Consider the following 16,774-nt stretch of genomic DNA (forward strand, 5'->3'; position numbering starts at 1 on the left):
TGTCTTAAACTTTTATTAAACCAAGCGAATTTAATCTTTTGAAAACAAACCTAAAAGCCAGTTAGGTTGCCCAGCTCTGTAACTTTCTAGCTGTGGACACATTACAAAATGTGCTTCCATTTCCACACCTGTAAAATGGAGATAATAACAGCACCTACGTCATAGGGTCATCTCAAAGATGAAATAATTTGGTATAATAAACAGTTTAAAATGTGCCCTGCACCTCAGTGTGCTGTTTGCTAACAGGAAGTGGTGTTCTTACCCTCCCTGTGTGGGAGAGGGCCTCAATTTTGTCTTCTACCTTGGACTGGAAGTCTTACCTGTACTTACCTCTGGGATTTTTTCAGGTGTCCCTGTCACCAGGATCATCAATGGCAAAGCAAGACTTTTTCATTTACTGGGCATTAGTGATGATTCAGCACAGAGAGGAAGTGAGGGAGGAGTTCAAGACAACTAGGACTCAGTTTCTGAAGGAGAGTTGCTGGAAGTTTCTGACAGAGAACTGAGTCTGGAATCTTCTCCTTGGTTGGGGTAGGCCCACACCCACACTTAACTTTGGGAAACAGTTAATTGCTGTTTTAGTCAGTTTGGGCTGCTGTAACAAAAATACCATAGACTACATGGTTTAAACAACAATTTATTTCTCATAGTTTCGGAGGCTGGAAAGTTCAAGCTCATGGTACTGGCATGATTGGGTTCTGGTGAGGGCCCTCTTCCTGGTTTGCAGACAACCATCTTCCAGCTGTGTCCTCACACGGTGGAGAGTGAGCACGAGCCTCTTTCTCTTCTTATAGGGGCACTAATCCCATCATGGGGCCTCCACCTTCATGACCTCATCTAACCCTAATTACTTCCCAAACACCCCACCTCCTAATAGATTCCCTTGGGGGTTAGGGTTTCAACATAGGAATTTAAGGGGACACAAATGTAACATTTACTTCTTGTCAACTATCTCCCCTTTTTTGCTGTGATAATTTTGTATACCAGTCTCTTTTCCTTCCGGGCACCGACATGCTTGAGGGACGGCAGGAGGGGTACCTTGAATACATTGTTCTGACACATTCAAGATTTGTTGAAAGAATGAATGTAATCAACACCAGAAAAGAGGTGATCAGCAAATCTGAACTTTTCTTTTTCAAAATGTATTCATGGCCGGCAAGGTGGCTCACACCTGTAATGTCAGCTCTTTGGGAGGCTGAGGCAGGTGGATCACTTGAGGCCAGGAGTTCTAGATCAGCCTAGCCAACATGGTGAAACCCCATCTCTACTAAAAATACAAAAATTAGCGCAGCCTGGTGGCTCAGGCCTGTAACCCCAACTACTCCAGAGGCTGAGATACAAGAATCGCTTGAACCTGGGAGGCAAAGGTTGCAGTGAGATCACGCCACAGCACTCCAGCCTGGGCGACAGAGTGAGACCCTGTCTCAATTAAAAAGAAAAAAAGAAAAGAAAAGAAAAAGAAAAAAATAGTTGCTTCTCAGTTTGATGATATGCAGTCACTCTCACAAATCAGTAATTTATGCGACAATAATCACGGAAAATATACTGCTTAGGCTTATAAATATTTAAACAGATAAACATACTTTTTTTTTTTTGGCAAGACCTCCCTCAGTCCCCCAACCCACTTTTTTATTTGACACAGTTAATAATAAATGATTTCTTAAAAGTAGAATACTTTTTTTTTGCTTCTGGTATCCTGAAAATAAAGAAAAGAGTACATTTCAAGAAAACAAGTTGAAAAATTAGTCACAATAAAATGAAAGGCGATTGATCTAATTCCCTGATGTACACTCTAAGGACATACAGCTCTGTTGAAGGCTCACTGATTTACAGGGGAAAATATCTAGGATATACCATGAATAAAAAGAAGTCTAATATAATTTTTAAAGAGAAATATGCAAATACACCCTGAACTGAATTTCTTCTCAAAGTTCATTACAGCAAGAACTCCATTTTCCAATTCAGTGGTACATTCTCTCTAGGCTGCAAAAAATGCAGTGGACAAAATGACATTTGAAAAAGGTCTCTTTAAAGATACCTTTAAGAGCAATAGTCCCCTTATGCCATCTACGCTCACATAAGAGACTGGAATAGCAAAGCACTATGAACAGTGATGAATGTTGTAAAACTCCCTGGTGAGGCCTAATCAATACTGCCTATAGCCGTGTCCACCGGAAGAAGCTCGTTCTCTGTGAATTCTAGTGGGAAAGAATGATAGAATGATGAACACGTTTTCACTGGCTGCTCTATCAGATACTTAAAAGTTTCTGGGAGGCCTTGCCTTTTTTACCCGAGGAAGAAGTGAAAATGCGTCTTGCACAATTGCTTAACTATTCCCAACGCAAGACTTCTTTCTATCATTTATTTCCCTAGTAATGTGGGCATAAGGAATTTGTATTACTGGCGCGGAAACTTGGGTGTAAAAGTGATCACAAAGATTACATGGGGCCAGGCGCGGTGGCTCACGCCTGTAATCCTCTCGGGAGGCTGAGGCAGGAGAATCGCTTGAATCCGGTAAGGTTGCAGTGAGCCGAGATCGCGCCACTGCACTCCAGCCTGGGCGATAGACAGAGACTCTGTATCAAAATAATAATAATAATAATAATAATAATAATAATAATAATAATCCGAGCCTGACCAGTCGCCCCACAGCGTCAAGGTGAAACCAGGTGACCGCTACTACAGCGTTTAATAATGGGTCCTCAGGCAAAAACTCCACGGATGGGAACCCCGCGCCTCTGAAGCTGCCCAACGAGGCGGTCTCCTGGTGGCGCCTGCCCCGCCAAAGGAGCAATGAGGGGCTGCGTTTAGGCGAAGCCGGTATTGGGCAACGCTTCTGGATCAGTCAGGGGCTCAGAAGGGACGTCTGTGGGAAAGGGGTCAGCACGGTATCCAGACCCCGCCCGGGGTGAGGTTGGTACTGAACTGACTGAGGGGCATGGAACCCCCACCCTCCACCCTGGTAAGGTGCCGGGGCCAGTTTGGGCCGGGACTCCTAGAATTTGAATCGGGGGTGGTCTAACGCTGTCGCCTGCGGGGTGTGCAGGAGGCCCCTAGTGAAGCCAAGAGTTCTTAGAGCCTGGGCGCCGCTCTATGCTCGGCTCTCGATTGCTCGCGCCTGGCAGCGGCGGGCAGCGCGCGCGACGGCTGGGGCTCTGCGCTCGAGGGGTCGAGCCTGGGCCGTACAGGCGGCGGTGCGCACTCTGCGGCGGCCTCTGCGCCTCGGGCGGGCGGGAGAGAGAGGCCGCGGCCGCCAGCGTGGGGATGTCGAGGAGCTCGAAGGTGGTGCTGGGCCTCTCGGTGCTGCTGACGGCGGCCACAGTGGCCGGCGTACATGTGAAGCAGCAGTGGGACCAGCAGGTCGGTGTCACGTGACCGTCTCTTCCGGGCCCGCGCGCGGCGGCGACCTGGGGCCTCTCGTGGTCTCTGCCCGCTCGGTTCCTCAGCTCCTCCTCGTGTCTTTCCTCCGCGGTGGCGCGGCCCTGCACCCCACGCGTTTGCGGCTGCGGCCGGCGGCCGCCCTGCTGGGCTGCGGGCGCTGCAGCTCCCGGCGGGCGTGTGCAGCCCGCAGATTCAGTACGACCCGGCTGCCAGGCTTAGCGCCTTTGGAGCTCCGCGCTGAAGGGGCCTTGCTCCGCACAGGCACGGCACGCAAGCTTTTGGGGTGCCCAGTGGCTCTGTTTTCAAGTCACAGCCGGCCCGCAGGGTGCGGACCTTTCCACATCTCACTTGGGCCGCTAGAAAATAGAAGGTGGGGAAAGAGTTTCTTGGGGTGCATTCTGCAAGCTACCAGCCTCCCTCCTGGCCCAAGGTTGGGGTTAAAGCCTAATGTGTTTTACGTGCTATTGATTTTATCCCATGGTAAGGGAGCCCCCCTCCCCGTACTCACTCTCCATGCCTTTGACCAAGATAATTTGGTGAGATATTTGCACTTCTCGTTTAAATGAACAGTTTGCTATGGAGACTAGAATCTGGGAACGATAGAGATAACAGTCTCCAGATTTTCTTTTTGGTACTTTTATTTCAGGAAATATCCGTGACCTACTGATCGGCAGTGACTATTCTGTACTCTCAGTTCATATTTTCTTTCTTATTCAAGTTGACAGACCTTTAATGGCTGATTACTGTGTGGAAGCTACCTCACTAAGCACCTTGGGAATACAAAGATAAGGAAACTCCACTCTTCCAGAGTCTATCAGTGATTCACGACCTTGCTGAGAACAGGGTCATTGGTGAATTTTCAGAAAACAACTTGGCAGTGATTGGGGTTGAACCTAGTTCACCAAGGGTGAAAATAATGGACTGGATGAATCAAGAGTAAACAGTCTTTTCTTGATTTGCCTACCCAGAGCTTTGGACTGTGCTGTGTGCTTGATATACAGAGATGAAGTGGATGAGGTCTTTGTTCTTGGTGTTCACAGACTGTGGAAATTAGAAGAGAGGAAGCATGTGATGGTACAAGAATTTTGACAAGGGGTTGAGATGACTTAACAATGAAAGGGCACAGGAGAGATCAGAGATTTGGGATTAAAATGTGCTCCTAAGGGGCTGGCTTTTGGAATAGAGGCAGAAGACTTCCGCCTCTTAGAAGGAAAAGTAAAAGATGTTGATCCTGGGAAAACTTGAGATGGAGTAAAATTTAGTATGACAGATGTTCTGACGTCAGTGAAGTGATGTTTGAAGGGTTTGGGTAGGGATGGATTAGAGCTTGGCTTTGGACCCTAACTGAACATCAAATGTTCCCGGAAAGTTTTTACAGTGTGACTAAGGCTTGGTCCCCACCCCAGACCATTTAAACCAGAATCTCCTGGGGATGGGGACGTGGTTCAGCAATGTTTTAAAAGTAACCCAGATAATTTTAACACAGGGCTAAGCACCATTGTGTTACAGAGTGGAAAAGTGGTTATTTGGAAGTTAGAGATGAAGAAAAGGTTGACCAAAATAACGTGTGTGTGTGTGTGTGTGTGTTTCTTTTTTTTCCTTTTATGTCCGGTTCTTCATTAGGGGCTTACATTGTATTAATAGCAGTGGGAAAGACTAGGACAAATGATTAGCACAGTGGATGTGTCGGAAGGTTCAAGGAAGCAAGAAATTAAATAATGAATATTGTTTCCTGACCGTCTACCACATACCAGGCAGTGTATTAAGCACTTTATTTATATCATCTGTAATCCTCACAGTAACCTAGCAAAAATTAAGCAGTGCTACATGAGGAGCCAGAGTTCTAGGTGTTAGGGTTGGAAGAATAAAGAGGTCTTTAGTGGTTAGTAAGGAAAGTGGTTAGAAAGGTAGTTCAGTGAGGATCACAGGAAGGATGTGTGAGGCAATCAGCATAGACCTTGAAACCTAGAGGAAGATAGCAAATGATGGGATGGAGAGCCAGATCATAAGCACACATGACATCTCTGAGAAGGAAGGGTAGGATCTGGGAGGCAGGTGTGGAAGGAATGATTCTGGTGAATGGTGTGGGCTTGGGAGGGTGGGTATCGGTGTGTCATGGTGTAAGAAGCACAGGACAGGAAGACCTGCAGTTGGGGGAGTGGAATAAGCACCTCCGTTTTTGTCTCAGTGGGGATCTTGCCAAGGGTGCATGGTTCAAGACAGTTGTGTTTCAGTTGAGTTATATCAATCCCAGGACTCCTTCAAATCCCTCATAATGAAGCTGTAGGCCTGGAGGAGGTCCAGCAAGTAGGTGTTATATTAGGTGAGTTTTTAAAAATAGGTAAAATAATTTGGAAAAAACCCCACAAACATACGCAGACCCTGGGCCCCACTCCCATTAATTCTACTCTATATAGCCACTATTAAAATCCATTTATTGGCCAGGCACGGTAGCTCATGCCTGTAATCCCAGCACTTTGGGAGGCTGAGGCAGGCAGATCATTTGAGGTCAGGAGTTCGAGACCAGCCTGGCCAACGTGGTGAAACCCCATCTCTACTAAAAATACAAAAAAATTAGCCAGGCCTGGTGGCGCACGCCTGTAATCTCAGCTACTGGGGAGGCTGAGGCACAAGAATCGCTTGAACTCAGAAGGTGGAGATTGCATTGAGCTAAGATCGTGCCATGGAGCCAAGATCTCCAGCCTGGGTGACAGAACGAGACTCCTTCTCAAAAAAAAAAAAAAACAATAAAACAAAAAAACCAACCTATTTATTTATTTTGAGATGGGGCTTGTTCTGTCACCTGGGTGGGAGTGAAGTGGCACAGTCTTAGCTCACTGCAGCCTGTGCCTCCCAGGCTGAGGTGATCCTATCACCTCAGCCTCCGGAGTAGCTGGGACCACAGGCACACACCACCACTCCCTGCAAATTTTTTTTTTTTTTTTTTTTTTTGGTATTTTTGCTAGAGATGGGATTTTGCCATGTTGCCCAGGCTGGTCTAGAACTTCTGAGCTCAAGCAGTCTGCTTGCCTTGGCCTAAGATTACGGGAGTGCTGGGATTACAGGAGTGAGCCACCACGCCTGGCCTAAAACCTTTAGAGTATTTTGTGAGCAATAAACTATAAAATGTTAGTTATTAGTAATGACTGATGTTTTTAAAAGTCTCATCTTGGGTGCCAGGTCCACGTTCTGAAATGCTGTGGTTTTTTAGGGCTTACTAAGGTAACTGCCATTGATGAGCATTTATTTTTTCCGCTGGTAGTAGCATCCTTCTTATTCTTCTTTCTCTGTTATATAATTAATTAATAATTCTGCATGATTTTTACATTTTTAACTTTACATGCTAGAAGCCAAGTTCAGATTTTAGTAATCTGCATTTTTTCTCTTGGTGTTTATTGTTCAGCTAGGATAACTGCTAACAGAAGAGTAGTTTAGAGTGTTACTGTAGTAACTCGCCAAGTTTTTAAAGCATTACATATCTATTAAACTTTAAAAATTTAACATTGGCCAGGTGCAGTGGCTCACGCCTGTAATCCAGCACTTTGGGAGGCTGAGGCAGGTGGATTACTTGAGATCAGGAGTTCGAGACCAGCTTGGCTGACGTGGTGAAACCCCGTCTCTACTAAAAATACAAAAATTAGCTGGGCATGGTGATGCACGCCTGTAGTCTCAGCTACTCGGGAGGCTGAGGCCTGAGAATCACTTGAACCCAGGAGGCGGAGGTTGCGGTCAGCTGAGGTCACACCACTGCACTCCAGCCTGGGCGACAGAGCGAGACTCTTGTCTCAAAAAATAAATAAAAAAAAATTTAACATAGTGCCAGTTTTTTTTTTCTGTTATTTCCCATTAAATTTTCTGTACTAAATGTTCAGGAATTTCTTAAAATATGATAAGAAATCATTTCAGTAATAACATTTAGCACACTACCAAATTTATTTGATCGTTTATTGCATTTTACATTTGTACAGAAAATTAAAATAGTAACTGGGTATTTGGAATCTGAAAGTTTTAAGTGTATTTTGGTAACACTGTTATTTGGATTTGAATGGCACAAGGATGGGGACCACCTGTTCGGGATGTTACTGAAATCTGTTTCTTACGTTTTTAGAGGCTTCGTGACGGAGTTATCAGAGACATTGAGAGGCAAATTCGGAAAAAAGAAAACATTCGTCTTTTGGGAGAACAGATTATTTTGACTGAGCAACTTGAAGCAGAAAGAGAGAAGATGTTATTGGCAAAAGGATCTCAAAAATCATGACTTGAATGTGAAATATCTGTTGGACAGACAACACGAGTTTGTGTGTGTGTGTTGATGGAGAGTAGCTTAGTAGTATCTTCATTTTTTTGGTCACTGTCCTTTTAAACTTGATCAAATAAAGGACAGTGGGTCATATAAGTTACTGCTTTCAGGGTCCCTTATATCTGAATAAAGGAGTGTGGGCAGACACTTTTTGGAAGAGTCTGTCTGGGTGATCCTGGTAGAAGCCCCATTAGGGTCACTGTCCAGAGCTTAGGGTTGTTACTGAGAAGCACTGCCGAGCTTGTGAGAAGGAAGGGAGAGAAGGAAGGGATGGATAGTAGCATCCACCTGAGTAGTCTGATCAGTCGGCATGATGACGAAGCCACGAGAACATCGACCTCAGAAGGACTGGAGGAAGGTGAAGTGGAGGGAGAGACGCTCCTGATTGTCGAATCCGAGGATCAGGCATCAGTGGACTTATCGCACGACCAGAGTGGGGATTCCCTCAACAGCGATGAAGGAGACGTGTCTTGGATGGAGGAGCAGCTGTCCTACTTCTGTGACAAGTGCCAAAAATGGATACCAGCCAGTAAGGAGCTTCTCAATTCCTTTGATTTGTCAATTCCTGTGTGAAGGTTTGTTTTTCCAACCTGTGAAAGAAACGTGAATGTAAAAGAGACCTAAATAAAAGGATAATTATATTTATTCTCTAGTTGATCAGCTATAAATTTATATAAAACATAGGCATGTTTGTACTAATGAAACGGACTGTCAACCTCTATCACATTGTGAAATTAACACTTTTGGTGGTAACTCAATAAAATTGAGAAAATTGGAAATACTGTGTTACTTAAAGAATTAGCCATATTTTTCTAACAAGGTCACAGAGATTTAGGGCCAAATTCCAGTCCCAGTGTTGAATTCATGTTCAAGTTTATAAAAATTACTTTGTTAATATTTAACTTACGTGGAGAACTCCTGCTATTGTATACTGAAAAGAGGTTAGAATTAGCAGATTGAAGGTGTTTTTTGCCCTTTTTCTAGGACCAGTCTTTTTTTCCATTTTCCTTTTTTTCTGCTGGCAAGAGATACCTCATACACACTCCCTGATTGCCTCAATCTTGAGATTTTCTTTTCTTTCTTTTTTTTTTCTGAGATGGAGTTTTGCTTTTGTTGCCCAGGCTAGAGTGCAATGGCATGATCTCGGCTCCTGGGTTCAAGCGATTCTCCTGCTTCAGCCTCCCAAGTAGCTGGGATTATAGTGTTTGCCAGCACACCTGGCTAATTTTTTTTTTTTTTTTTTTTTTTTTTTTTTTTGAGACGGAGTTTTCCTCTTATTGCCCAGGCTGGAGTGCAATGGCATGATCTTGGCTCACTGCAACCTCCGTCTCCCAGGTTCAAGTGATTCTCCTGCCTCGGCTTCCCGAGTAGCTGGGATTACAGGCATGTGCCACCATGCCTGGCCAATTTTGTATTTTTAGTAGAGATAAGGTTTCTCCATGTTGGTCAGGCTGGTCTCAAACTCCTGACCTCAGGTGATCCGCCCGCCTCAGCCTCCCAAACTGCTGGGATTACAGGCATGTGCTACTGTGCTCGGCCCTGATCTTGAGATTTTCAATGGCCAGCTTCCTGGCACCTGAGGAGCGTGGCTTGCCAGCCATCATATGGTTTATACCGAAACAGGATTTTCCCATTAGGCAAGAGACTAGTAAAGATATAGGTACTTGAGGAATGCCTTTGTGTAATATAATTTGTAACCAAGTCAGAGAAATACATATATAATTGTGAAGAGGGTCATTTTCTGGCATGTGGAAATGTTTTTCTTAAAATGGGTTCAACTTCAAATTTAGTCACTGTTAGCAAATTAATAGTAACCTTTTCACAGGAAATGCAGAATTTACTAGTTAGCTGGTTTTTGCTTCTGAGCGGTCTCTGCTTATTAATTTCAGGTTCTGCCTGAATTCTCAGTGGCTTTCCCTTTGTCCTGTTGAGGACAAATTTTAAGCTGCCCTTTGTGGTTAGGACCCTGCTAACTGTAGTTTCTTTGATCCCCACACAACTTTGCAGTTAGGGTGAACTTATTCGTCACAAACAATTCTTATCCTTAGGGCTTTGCACAGTTTTTTTCTTCTGGAATATGCATCTCCACAGATTCCATTTTCCCTATACACAAAGACACCCCTTTTCACCTGGCCAATTTCTAATCCTAAGCCTCCCCCTAATATAGGTTGGGCCCCCCTTTTATTTACCCTCACACTGCCCTGTGGTACACAGCACATTCCATTCCTTACGTGTCACAGAGCATCAGCATCACCTGAGGGACTAAGAAATGTAACTCCTGGGCTCTGCTTCAGAAAATTGATGCATTTTATCTGGGCTAGAATCAAGCATATTTAGAAAACCAAGAACAACTTGGCTGATTCCAATGCACTGTGAGCAAGGAGAACCACTGTGCTGTTGTGATCACCTATTTTCTATGCAGCCCTCAGGGAAGTGCAAACCTGTGAGATCAGGCACCATTATCTGTCTTGGACTTTGTATTCCCAGTTCCTAGCCCAGTGCCTGGTATGCAGAGGGAGCTCATATTTTTTGAAAGAATGTGTGAAGAGACCTGCCTCTGGGAGTCAGGAATGTGACAATTGGGAAATCCAGCAACAATACCTGCTTTTCCAGTACCTTTCTCCTAAAAGTTACTGGATCCTACAGATCTTAGTGGGCGTATACTTGGTGTTAGAAGAATAGAAATCTTTCTAATTCCCTTCCTTTTCCCCATTTTGCAATTGTGAGTTGGCTGAAGAAAAGAAGACAACATGGGAAAGGAAAATCTGGGTGATAAACGGATTAAACCTTTAGGTTACCGCTGCTTTAGATAAACCCATGATGTGACTTTTTGTTTTTCTCCTAGGTCAGCTGAGGGAACAGCTCAGTTACCTTAAGGGTGATAATTTTTTTAGGTTTACTTGTTCGGATTGCTCAGCAGATGGCAAGGAGCAGTATGAAAGGCTGAAGCTGACATGGCAGCAAGTGAGTAAAAAGCCCTTCCCCAAGTCCATGAGGGTGGTTCCCCCAGGAGTTTGTTGGAACGAATATCTAGAAACTTAGGGATGAGCTTTTGAGTTGTTTGGAGGGGCACTTTTTATTTCGCAATGAAATTAGATACCGAATATGTGGAGAAGGGAGTGAAAAATACTCGCTGTAATCCCAGCACTCTGGGAGGCCAAGGTGGGCAGATCACCTGAGGTCAGGACTTCGAGACCAGCCTGGCCAACATGGTGAAACCCCATTTCCATTGAAAATACAAAAATTAGCTGGCTATGGTGGTGGGCCCCTGTAATCCCAGCTACCTGGGAGACTGAGGCAGGAGAATCGCTTGAACCTGGGAGGCGGAGGCTGCAGTGAGCCCACACCGTGCCACTGTACTCCAGCTTGGGTGACAAAGTGTGACTCCTTTTCAAAAAAAAAAAAGAAAAATATTCACTGCTGACTTGGTGAATTGGGCTTGAGAGGCTTGAGAATCTCATGATTTCTTTTATATGTGATACCAAGCTCTGATTATAATTGAAAATGAAATTCTCATTTTCCTGGCAGCCATTTTAAGAACAATAAAACTATTTTTTTAAAGTGGAAAGATGGCTATGTTGAAAATAGATTTGGAAGAAGGAAGGTGACTGATTGCAAAAACCAACATAACAGCTTTTCTGCATTTGAACTCGGAGATGTTTGAATTTTTGTTTGCTGAAATACTTGTTCATTTTTAACCGTCTCTAATATCAGCACCCTAATCTAAGTCAGCTGTATCCTAAACAATAGCTTTTTGCTGATCTCCAGGTTGTATTGTTTTAGTTGTGTTTCTATATCAATATGTTAATGTATAATATGAATAATAATAAGGCATCAGTGTATACTTCTTAGTTCAAAAACCAGATGAAACCAGACATGGTGGCTCACATCTGTAATCCCAGCACTTTGGGAGGCGGAGGCGGCCAGATCGCCTGAGCTCAGGAGACAAGCTTGGGCAACGTGGTGAAACCCCAACTCCATAAAAAACAGGCCAGGCACGGTGGCTCATGCCTGTAATCCCAGCACTTTGGGAGGCTGGGAGGGGGGCGGGGGGGTGGGGCAGATCACCTGAGGTTGGGAGTTCGAGACCAGCCTGACCAACATGGAGAAACACCGTCTCTACTAAAAATACAAAATTAGCTGGGCGCGGTGGCACATGCCTGTAATCCCAGCTACTTGGGAGGCTGAGGCAGGAGAATTGCTTGAACCCAGGAGGCGGAGGTTGCAGTGAGCCGAGATCGCGCCACTGCACTACAGCCTGGGCAACAAGAGTGAAAGTCCATCTCAAAAAAAAACAAAAAAACGAAACAATACAAAAATTAGCTGAGTGTGGTGGTGGTGCACTCCTGTGGTCCCAGCTTCTCAGGAGACTGATGTGGGAGGGTTGCTTGAGCCTGGGAGGTCGAGGCTGCAATGAGCTGTGATCGAGCCACTGTACTCCAGCCTGGGTGGTGACAGAGTGAGACCCCATCTCAAAAAAAAAAAAAAATTATATATTACTTAGTTTTTATGTTCATTCATTCATTCAACAGATACTGAGTACCTGTTATGAACCAGGTGCTGTTCTAGGCCTGAGACTACTGTGGTGAACGAGACAGCTAAGGCCTCTGCCCCAAGACAGCTGACATTCTATACTTAATTTCGATAATAAACAGATCAACAAGATAATTACCCACAGCACTTGTTACTTTGAAGGAAATAGAGTAATGAGAAAGATTTTAAATTACACCATTTTAGCCACTTATGGTGTTCCTTGTAAATTGTAGTTGCCTTAGCAGCCTTCGTCTATTATCTTAATTATCAGTGCTTTATTAGGACAGCTGATGAAATCTGTCAGTGTTGAATTAGGAAGCCTTTTCTTTGACTTGCCTGAAAAAAATGTAAGTAGAAAATGAAGAGAAGTTTGTATTGAGGATAGAGCCTTATGAATATTATAACTGGGACATTTTTCTCAAGTGTACATGGGATACTGTGTGTAGGCAAGATCTTATTAATAGATTATTGTGATATGTGCACACAGGTAGATTTGTATTTGTCCTGCAAGTTGTTTCTCATAAAAGCTGTAAAATGGAAGAAGAGCAAATATATGTAAATTTTTTTAAATGTGAGTTTTCTGTAGTGGTTCTTTTTAAAAGAAAAGCTGGCTTTTGCTTATTTTGCTCAGAATATGTAATATTGGCTCACTTTGCATATTTATTCTTTTTTTAAAAAAATTTTTAAATCTTTTTGAGGCACAGTCTCACTCTGTTGCTCAGGCTGGAGTGCAGTGGCACAATCTCGGCTCACTGCAACCTCCGCCTCCCAGGTTCAAGCAATCCTCCTGCCTCAGCCCCTCTAGTAGCTGGGATTACAGGCATGTGCCACCATGCCTGGCTAATTTTTTGTATTTTTAGTAGAGATGGGGTTTTGCCATGTTGGCCAGGCTGGTCTCGAACTCCTGACCTCAGGTGATCCACCCACCTCGGCATCCCAAAGTGCTGGGATTACAGGCGTGAGCCACTGTGCCCGGCCACTTTGCATATTTAATTAGACTAACATAACTTGCAGATTATTTTTTCACTTCCAAAATACGTATTGATGGTGGATACTAACCTGGTAGGGTGAAGTGATAACTTAGGTTGCACATATCTGGTTCTTAGCAAACAACTGACCAGTATTTCTAGTTGCATCTGAAAAAGCCCATCTCTCACTGAAGACCTGAAAGAGAATCAGTTGGTCTTGAATGGACTCCATTGATGTAGCCACATTCTTAGTATATTGAAATGTGGGTTTTCTGTCTTTAAATCTTAAACTTTGAAAGATTTACCAAAGAAATATGTAGAAATGCTTGTAACACAAATAGCATTTTGTTTGTATTATAAAATACTTACAGTAAAGAGGTCTGATCTCCTGATTAAAAAGCCCCTTCTTGCCACACTCCCTTTCTGTGTCCTTTCCTCTTCCTTGGTGACTCCTGTGAATAGCAGTTCCATACGTAGGAGAAACTTTATCAAACATTTGGGAAGGATAGAGAAGTTTTTGCATTCTTTTCCTGGAGACTCATTCTTATGGCACAAGTAAAGATACTATGATCGATCTTTGCTCGTTATTTTTCTAGTGTTCTTCAGCATATACTGAGTACCTGCCAGCTCTGAGCTAGGCCCTGTGGATACATTGGTCCACAAGATCAGCCTCATTACTGATGAGCTTGGTCTGGTAACATGAGAGCAGAAAACTAAACTGGGGTTCATTTTTTTTTGTTTTTGTTTTTTTTTTTGAGATGGAGTTTCACTCTTGTTGCCCAGGCTGGAGTGCAATGGCGCGATCTTGGCTCACTGCAACCTCTGCCTCCTGCATTCAAACGATTCTCCTGCTTCAGCGTCCCACGTAGCTGGAACTACAGGCGTGCGCCACCATGCCTGGCTAATTTTTGTATTTTTAGTAGAGATGGGGTTTCACCATGTTGGCCAGGCTGGTCTTGAACTCCTGACCTCAGGTGATTCACCCACCTCAGCCTCCCAAAGTGCTGGGATTACAGGTGTGAGCCACCATGCCCGGCCTGGGATTCATTCTTTTAGATCATAAATTCCAGGAGAGAAGGAAAAACAGGTCCTTTATATATTAGTTTATAGTTTGCCTAGTAAAGATTAAGTGATAATAGAAAAAGTTATTTTCAAGTAAATATGTAAGCTTTAACTTTTTAGGGTCATAAAATGTCTCAATTATACAAAAAAGTCATAGAAATACTTTATCACTGAGATTATCATCAAATACATATTTCTGAGATACTCTTCTGAGTGGGCAAAGCTTGTTCTATGATTTTCTTAAATTATTTATTGAGCAATAATTATTTTTTAAAATTATGATGAAATATGCATAACATATAGTTTACTATTTTTTAGTGTACAGTGCAGTGGAATTAAGTACATTCACATTGCTGTGTAATCACTACCACCATCCACCTCCAGAATTTTTTTATCTTTACAAAATGAAACTCCGTGCCCATTAAACACTAACTTCCCATGAATATTGATTGTTTAAAGAAAGATGTTTGTTGGCTGATGTAGACCAGATGCAGATATAACTGGAAGACATTTTTTAAAATCTGTTCATGGGGTTAATTGTTTTTAGACTGCCTGCAAGTATTGCAAGTTTAAGAATGGGGGAAATTGAAACTTGGTTAGTGAAGGGTCAGAATTACTGGGCCCCTTTGAGCAGTGTAGATATTGCTCTTTCCGTAAGACTGCTGGGGATTTAATGCTGTGAATACAGATGTTGGGGGCATTAACTGCAATTTACTACACTCCTTACAGCTACAGGATGCTCTTTATAGAAATAAGGATTAGGCTGGGCGCAGTGGCTCACATCTGTAATCCCAGCACTTTTGGAGGCTGAGGCGGGCAGGTCACTTGAGGTCAGGAGTTTGAAACCCTGTCTCTACTGAAAATACAAAAATTAGCCGGGAGTGGTGGTGCGCATCTGAGATCCCAGCTACTTGGGAGGCTGAGGCAGGAAAATTGCTTGAACCCAGGAATCAGAGGTTGCAGTGAGCCGAGATCGCACCATCACATTCCAGCTTGGGCATCACAGTGGGACTCTTGTCTCAAAAAAACCAAACAAACAAATACAAAAAAAAATCTATATGAGTATCTGAGTATAGATTCAAAGAAAAATGTCTGAAAGGATGGGATTATTTCTTGATGGTGGATTTCAAGTGATTTTTACTTCCTTCCCATTTGGGGCCATGAATTCCTCATCTGTAAAATAAGAGTAGATTAGATTAGGAGTTTGCATCCTGAGCTCTGGGGTTGTCTTGGAGCCCTCTGAAAATGGGCTGAGTGGCTAGGCCTTTCAGTTCCCTGTTTCTTCTCTAATGCTGATTTCATTTGAAGGAGGGGTTTGACAGGTAAAAATGGCTAAGTCACCGAGTAGATAGATGGCATGTAGCATTATTTTTAGTTCTGAAATTCTGAGTCTTGTTTTTGCCATCTAAGAGCTTAGAGAAATATATACAAGGGTAATTTTCAAGATATTTGATAAAGGGTAGTGCCGTTGGTCAGAAAATGCTGGCTGGAGTAGGCACCTGGAGGCCTCCTGCTGGCCAGAAGGTACCCCTTGATTTAGGACTACACTGTGTGGGGTGCGGGATCCTTGGGACAATGCCTGTTTATCAACTGATTCAGGGGCAACTCTGTTGTAGCCATCAGTTCAGCCACACATTAGCCCTGCATGTGTGGCACCTAAGGATTAGATGCTTAGTTCTGCACATAAATAAGTGGATTAGTGATATCTGACGAAAGTAAAAAAGGAAGTAAATTCTACCCTGGGAATATTCCAAGATACCGTCCTTCCTTTGTTCCCTCTGTTCCCCACCATTCCTACTCAGAATATAAAACAGAAGAAGCTTTTCCCCCGTCAAGATTAACATCCCTAACCGTGCTGTTCTCCCACCTCTTGTTTCAATTGTGTTTCAGGTCGTCATGTTGGCAATGTACAACTTGTCTCTGGAAGGAAGTGGACGTCAAGGTTATTTCAGGTGGAAAGAAGATATCTGTGCTTTTATTGAGAAACATTGGACTTTTTTACTAGGGAATAGGTAATGTGTTTTTAAAAAATCTTATACTTCAAGGAATATGTAAAGAATGAAGTATACAAGATTTGAGACAGCCTAATGTAGACTTGTTAGAGATTTATTTTAATTTTTTTGAGATAGAGTCTCCCAGGCTGGAGTGCAGTGGCATGACCATAGCTCACTGCATCCTCAACCTCCTGGGCTCAAGTAGTCCTCCTGCATCAGCCTCCTGAGTAGCTGGGATTACAGGTGTGCACCAACATGCCTGGCTTATTTATTTATTTATTTATTTTTTGGAGGCAGAGTCTTGCTCTGTCCCCCAGGCTAGAGTGCAGTGGCGTGATCTCGGCACACTACAACCTCCACCTCCGGGGTTCAAGCGATTCTCCTGCCTTAGCCTCCTGAGTAGCTGGGATTACAGGCACCTGCCACTATGCCCAGCTAATTTTTGTATTTTTAGTAGAGACGGGGTTTCACCATGTTGGCCGGGCTGGTCTTGAACTCCTGACCACATGTGATCTGTCTGCCTCGGCTTCCCAAAG

General features: G+C 43.6%; 2 protein-coding genes across 4 annotated transcripts in view; both read left to right on the forward strand.

The window, feature by feature from the left end:
- Nucleotides 1-3,154: 3,154 nt before the first annotated feature.
- On the forward strand, nt 3,155-8,460 carry PET117 (PET117 cytochrome c oxidase chaperone). Its single transcript, XM_004061845.3, has 2 exons — nt 3,155-3,360; nt 7,490-8,460. Exons 1-2 carry the CDS (start codon nt 3,265-3,267, stop codon nt 7,637-7,639), a joined length of 246 nt encoding a protein of 81 aa, XP_004061893.1. The 5' UTR covers nt 3,155-3,264; the 3' UTR covers nt 7,640-8,460.
- KAT14 (lysine acetyltransferase 14) overlaps nt 7,952-16,774 on the forward strand; it is a 45,063-nt gene continuing 36,240 nt past the window's right edge. For all 3 annotated transcript variants that reach the window (XM_031004969.3, XM_055372918.1, XM_055372919.2), the window contains exons 1-3: nt 7,952-8,210; nt 10,527-10,645; nt 16,135-16,256. In XM_031004969.3, the coding sequence (XP_030860829.1) occupies nt 7,952-8,210; nt 10,527-10,645; nt 16,135-16,256 (500 nt within the window). The remainder of the gene's footprint in view (nt 8,211-10,526; nt 10,646-16,134; nt 16,257-16,774) is intronic.

This window comes from Gorilla gorilla, chromosome 21 (assembly GCF_029281585.2).
Source record: "Gorilla gorilla gorilla isolate KB3781 chromosome 21, NHGRI_mGorGor1-v2.1_pri, whole genome shotgun sequence".
Classification (NCBI taxonomy): Eukaryota; Metazoa; Chordata; class Mammalia; order Primates; family Hominidae; genus Gorilla; species Gorilla gorilla.

Excerpts from the sequence above, each read along its gene's own strand:
- PET117 (XM_004061845.3), top strand. The coding sequence starts at position 3,265 with ATGTCGAGGAGCTCGAAGGTGGTGCTGGGCCTCTCGGTGCTGCTGACG. Across the intron at positions 3,361-7,489 it reads AGCAGCAGTGGGACCAGCAG|AGGCTTCGTGACGGAGTTAT; the intron begins GTCGGTGTCACG and ends TTACGTTTTTAG.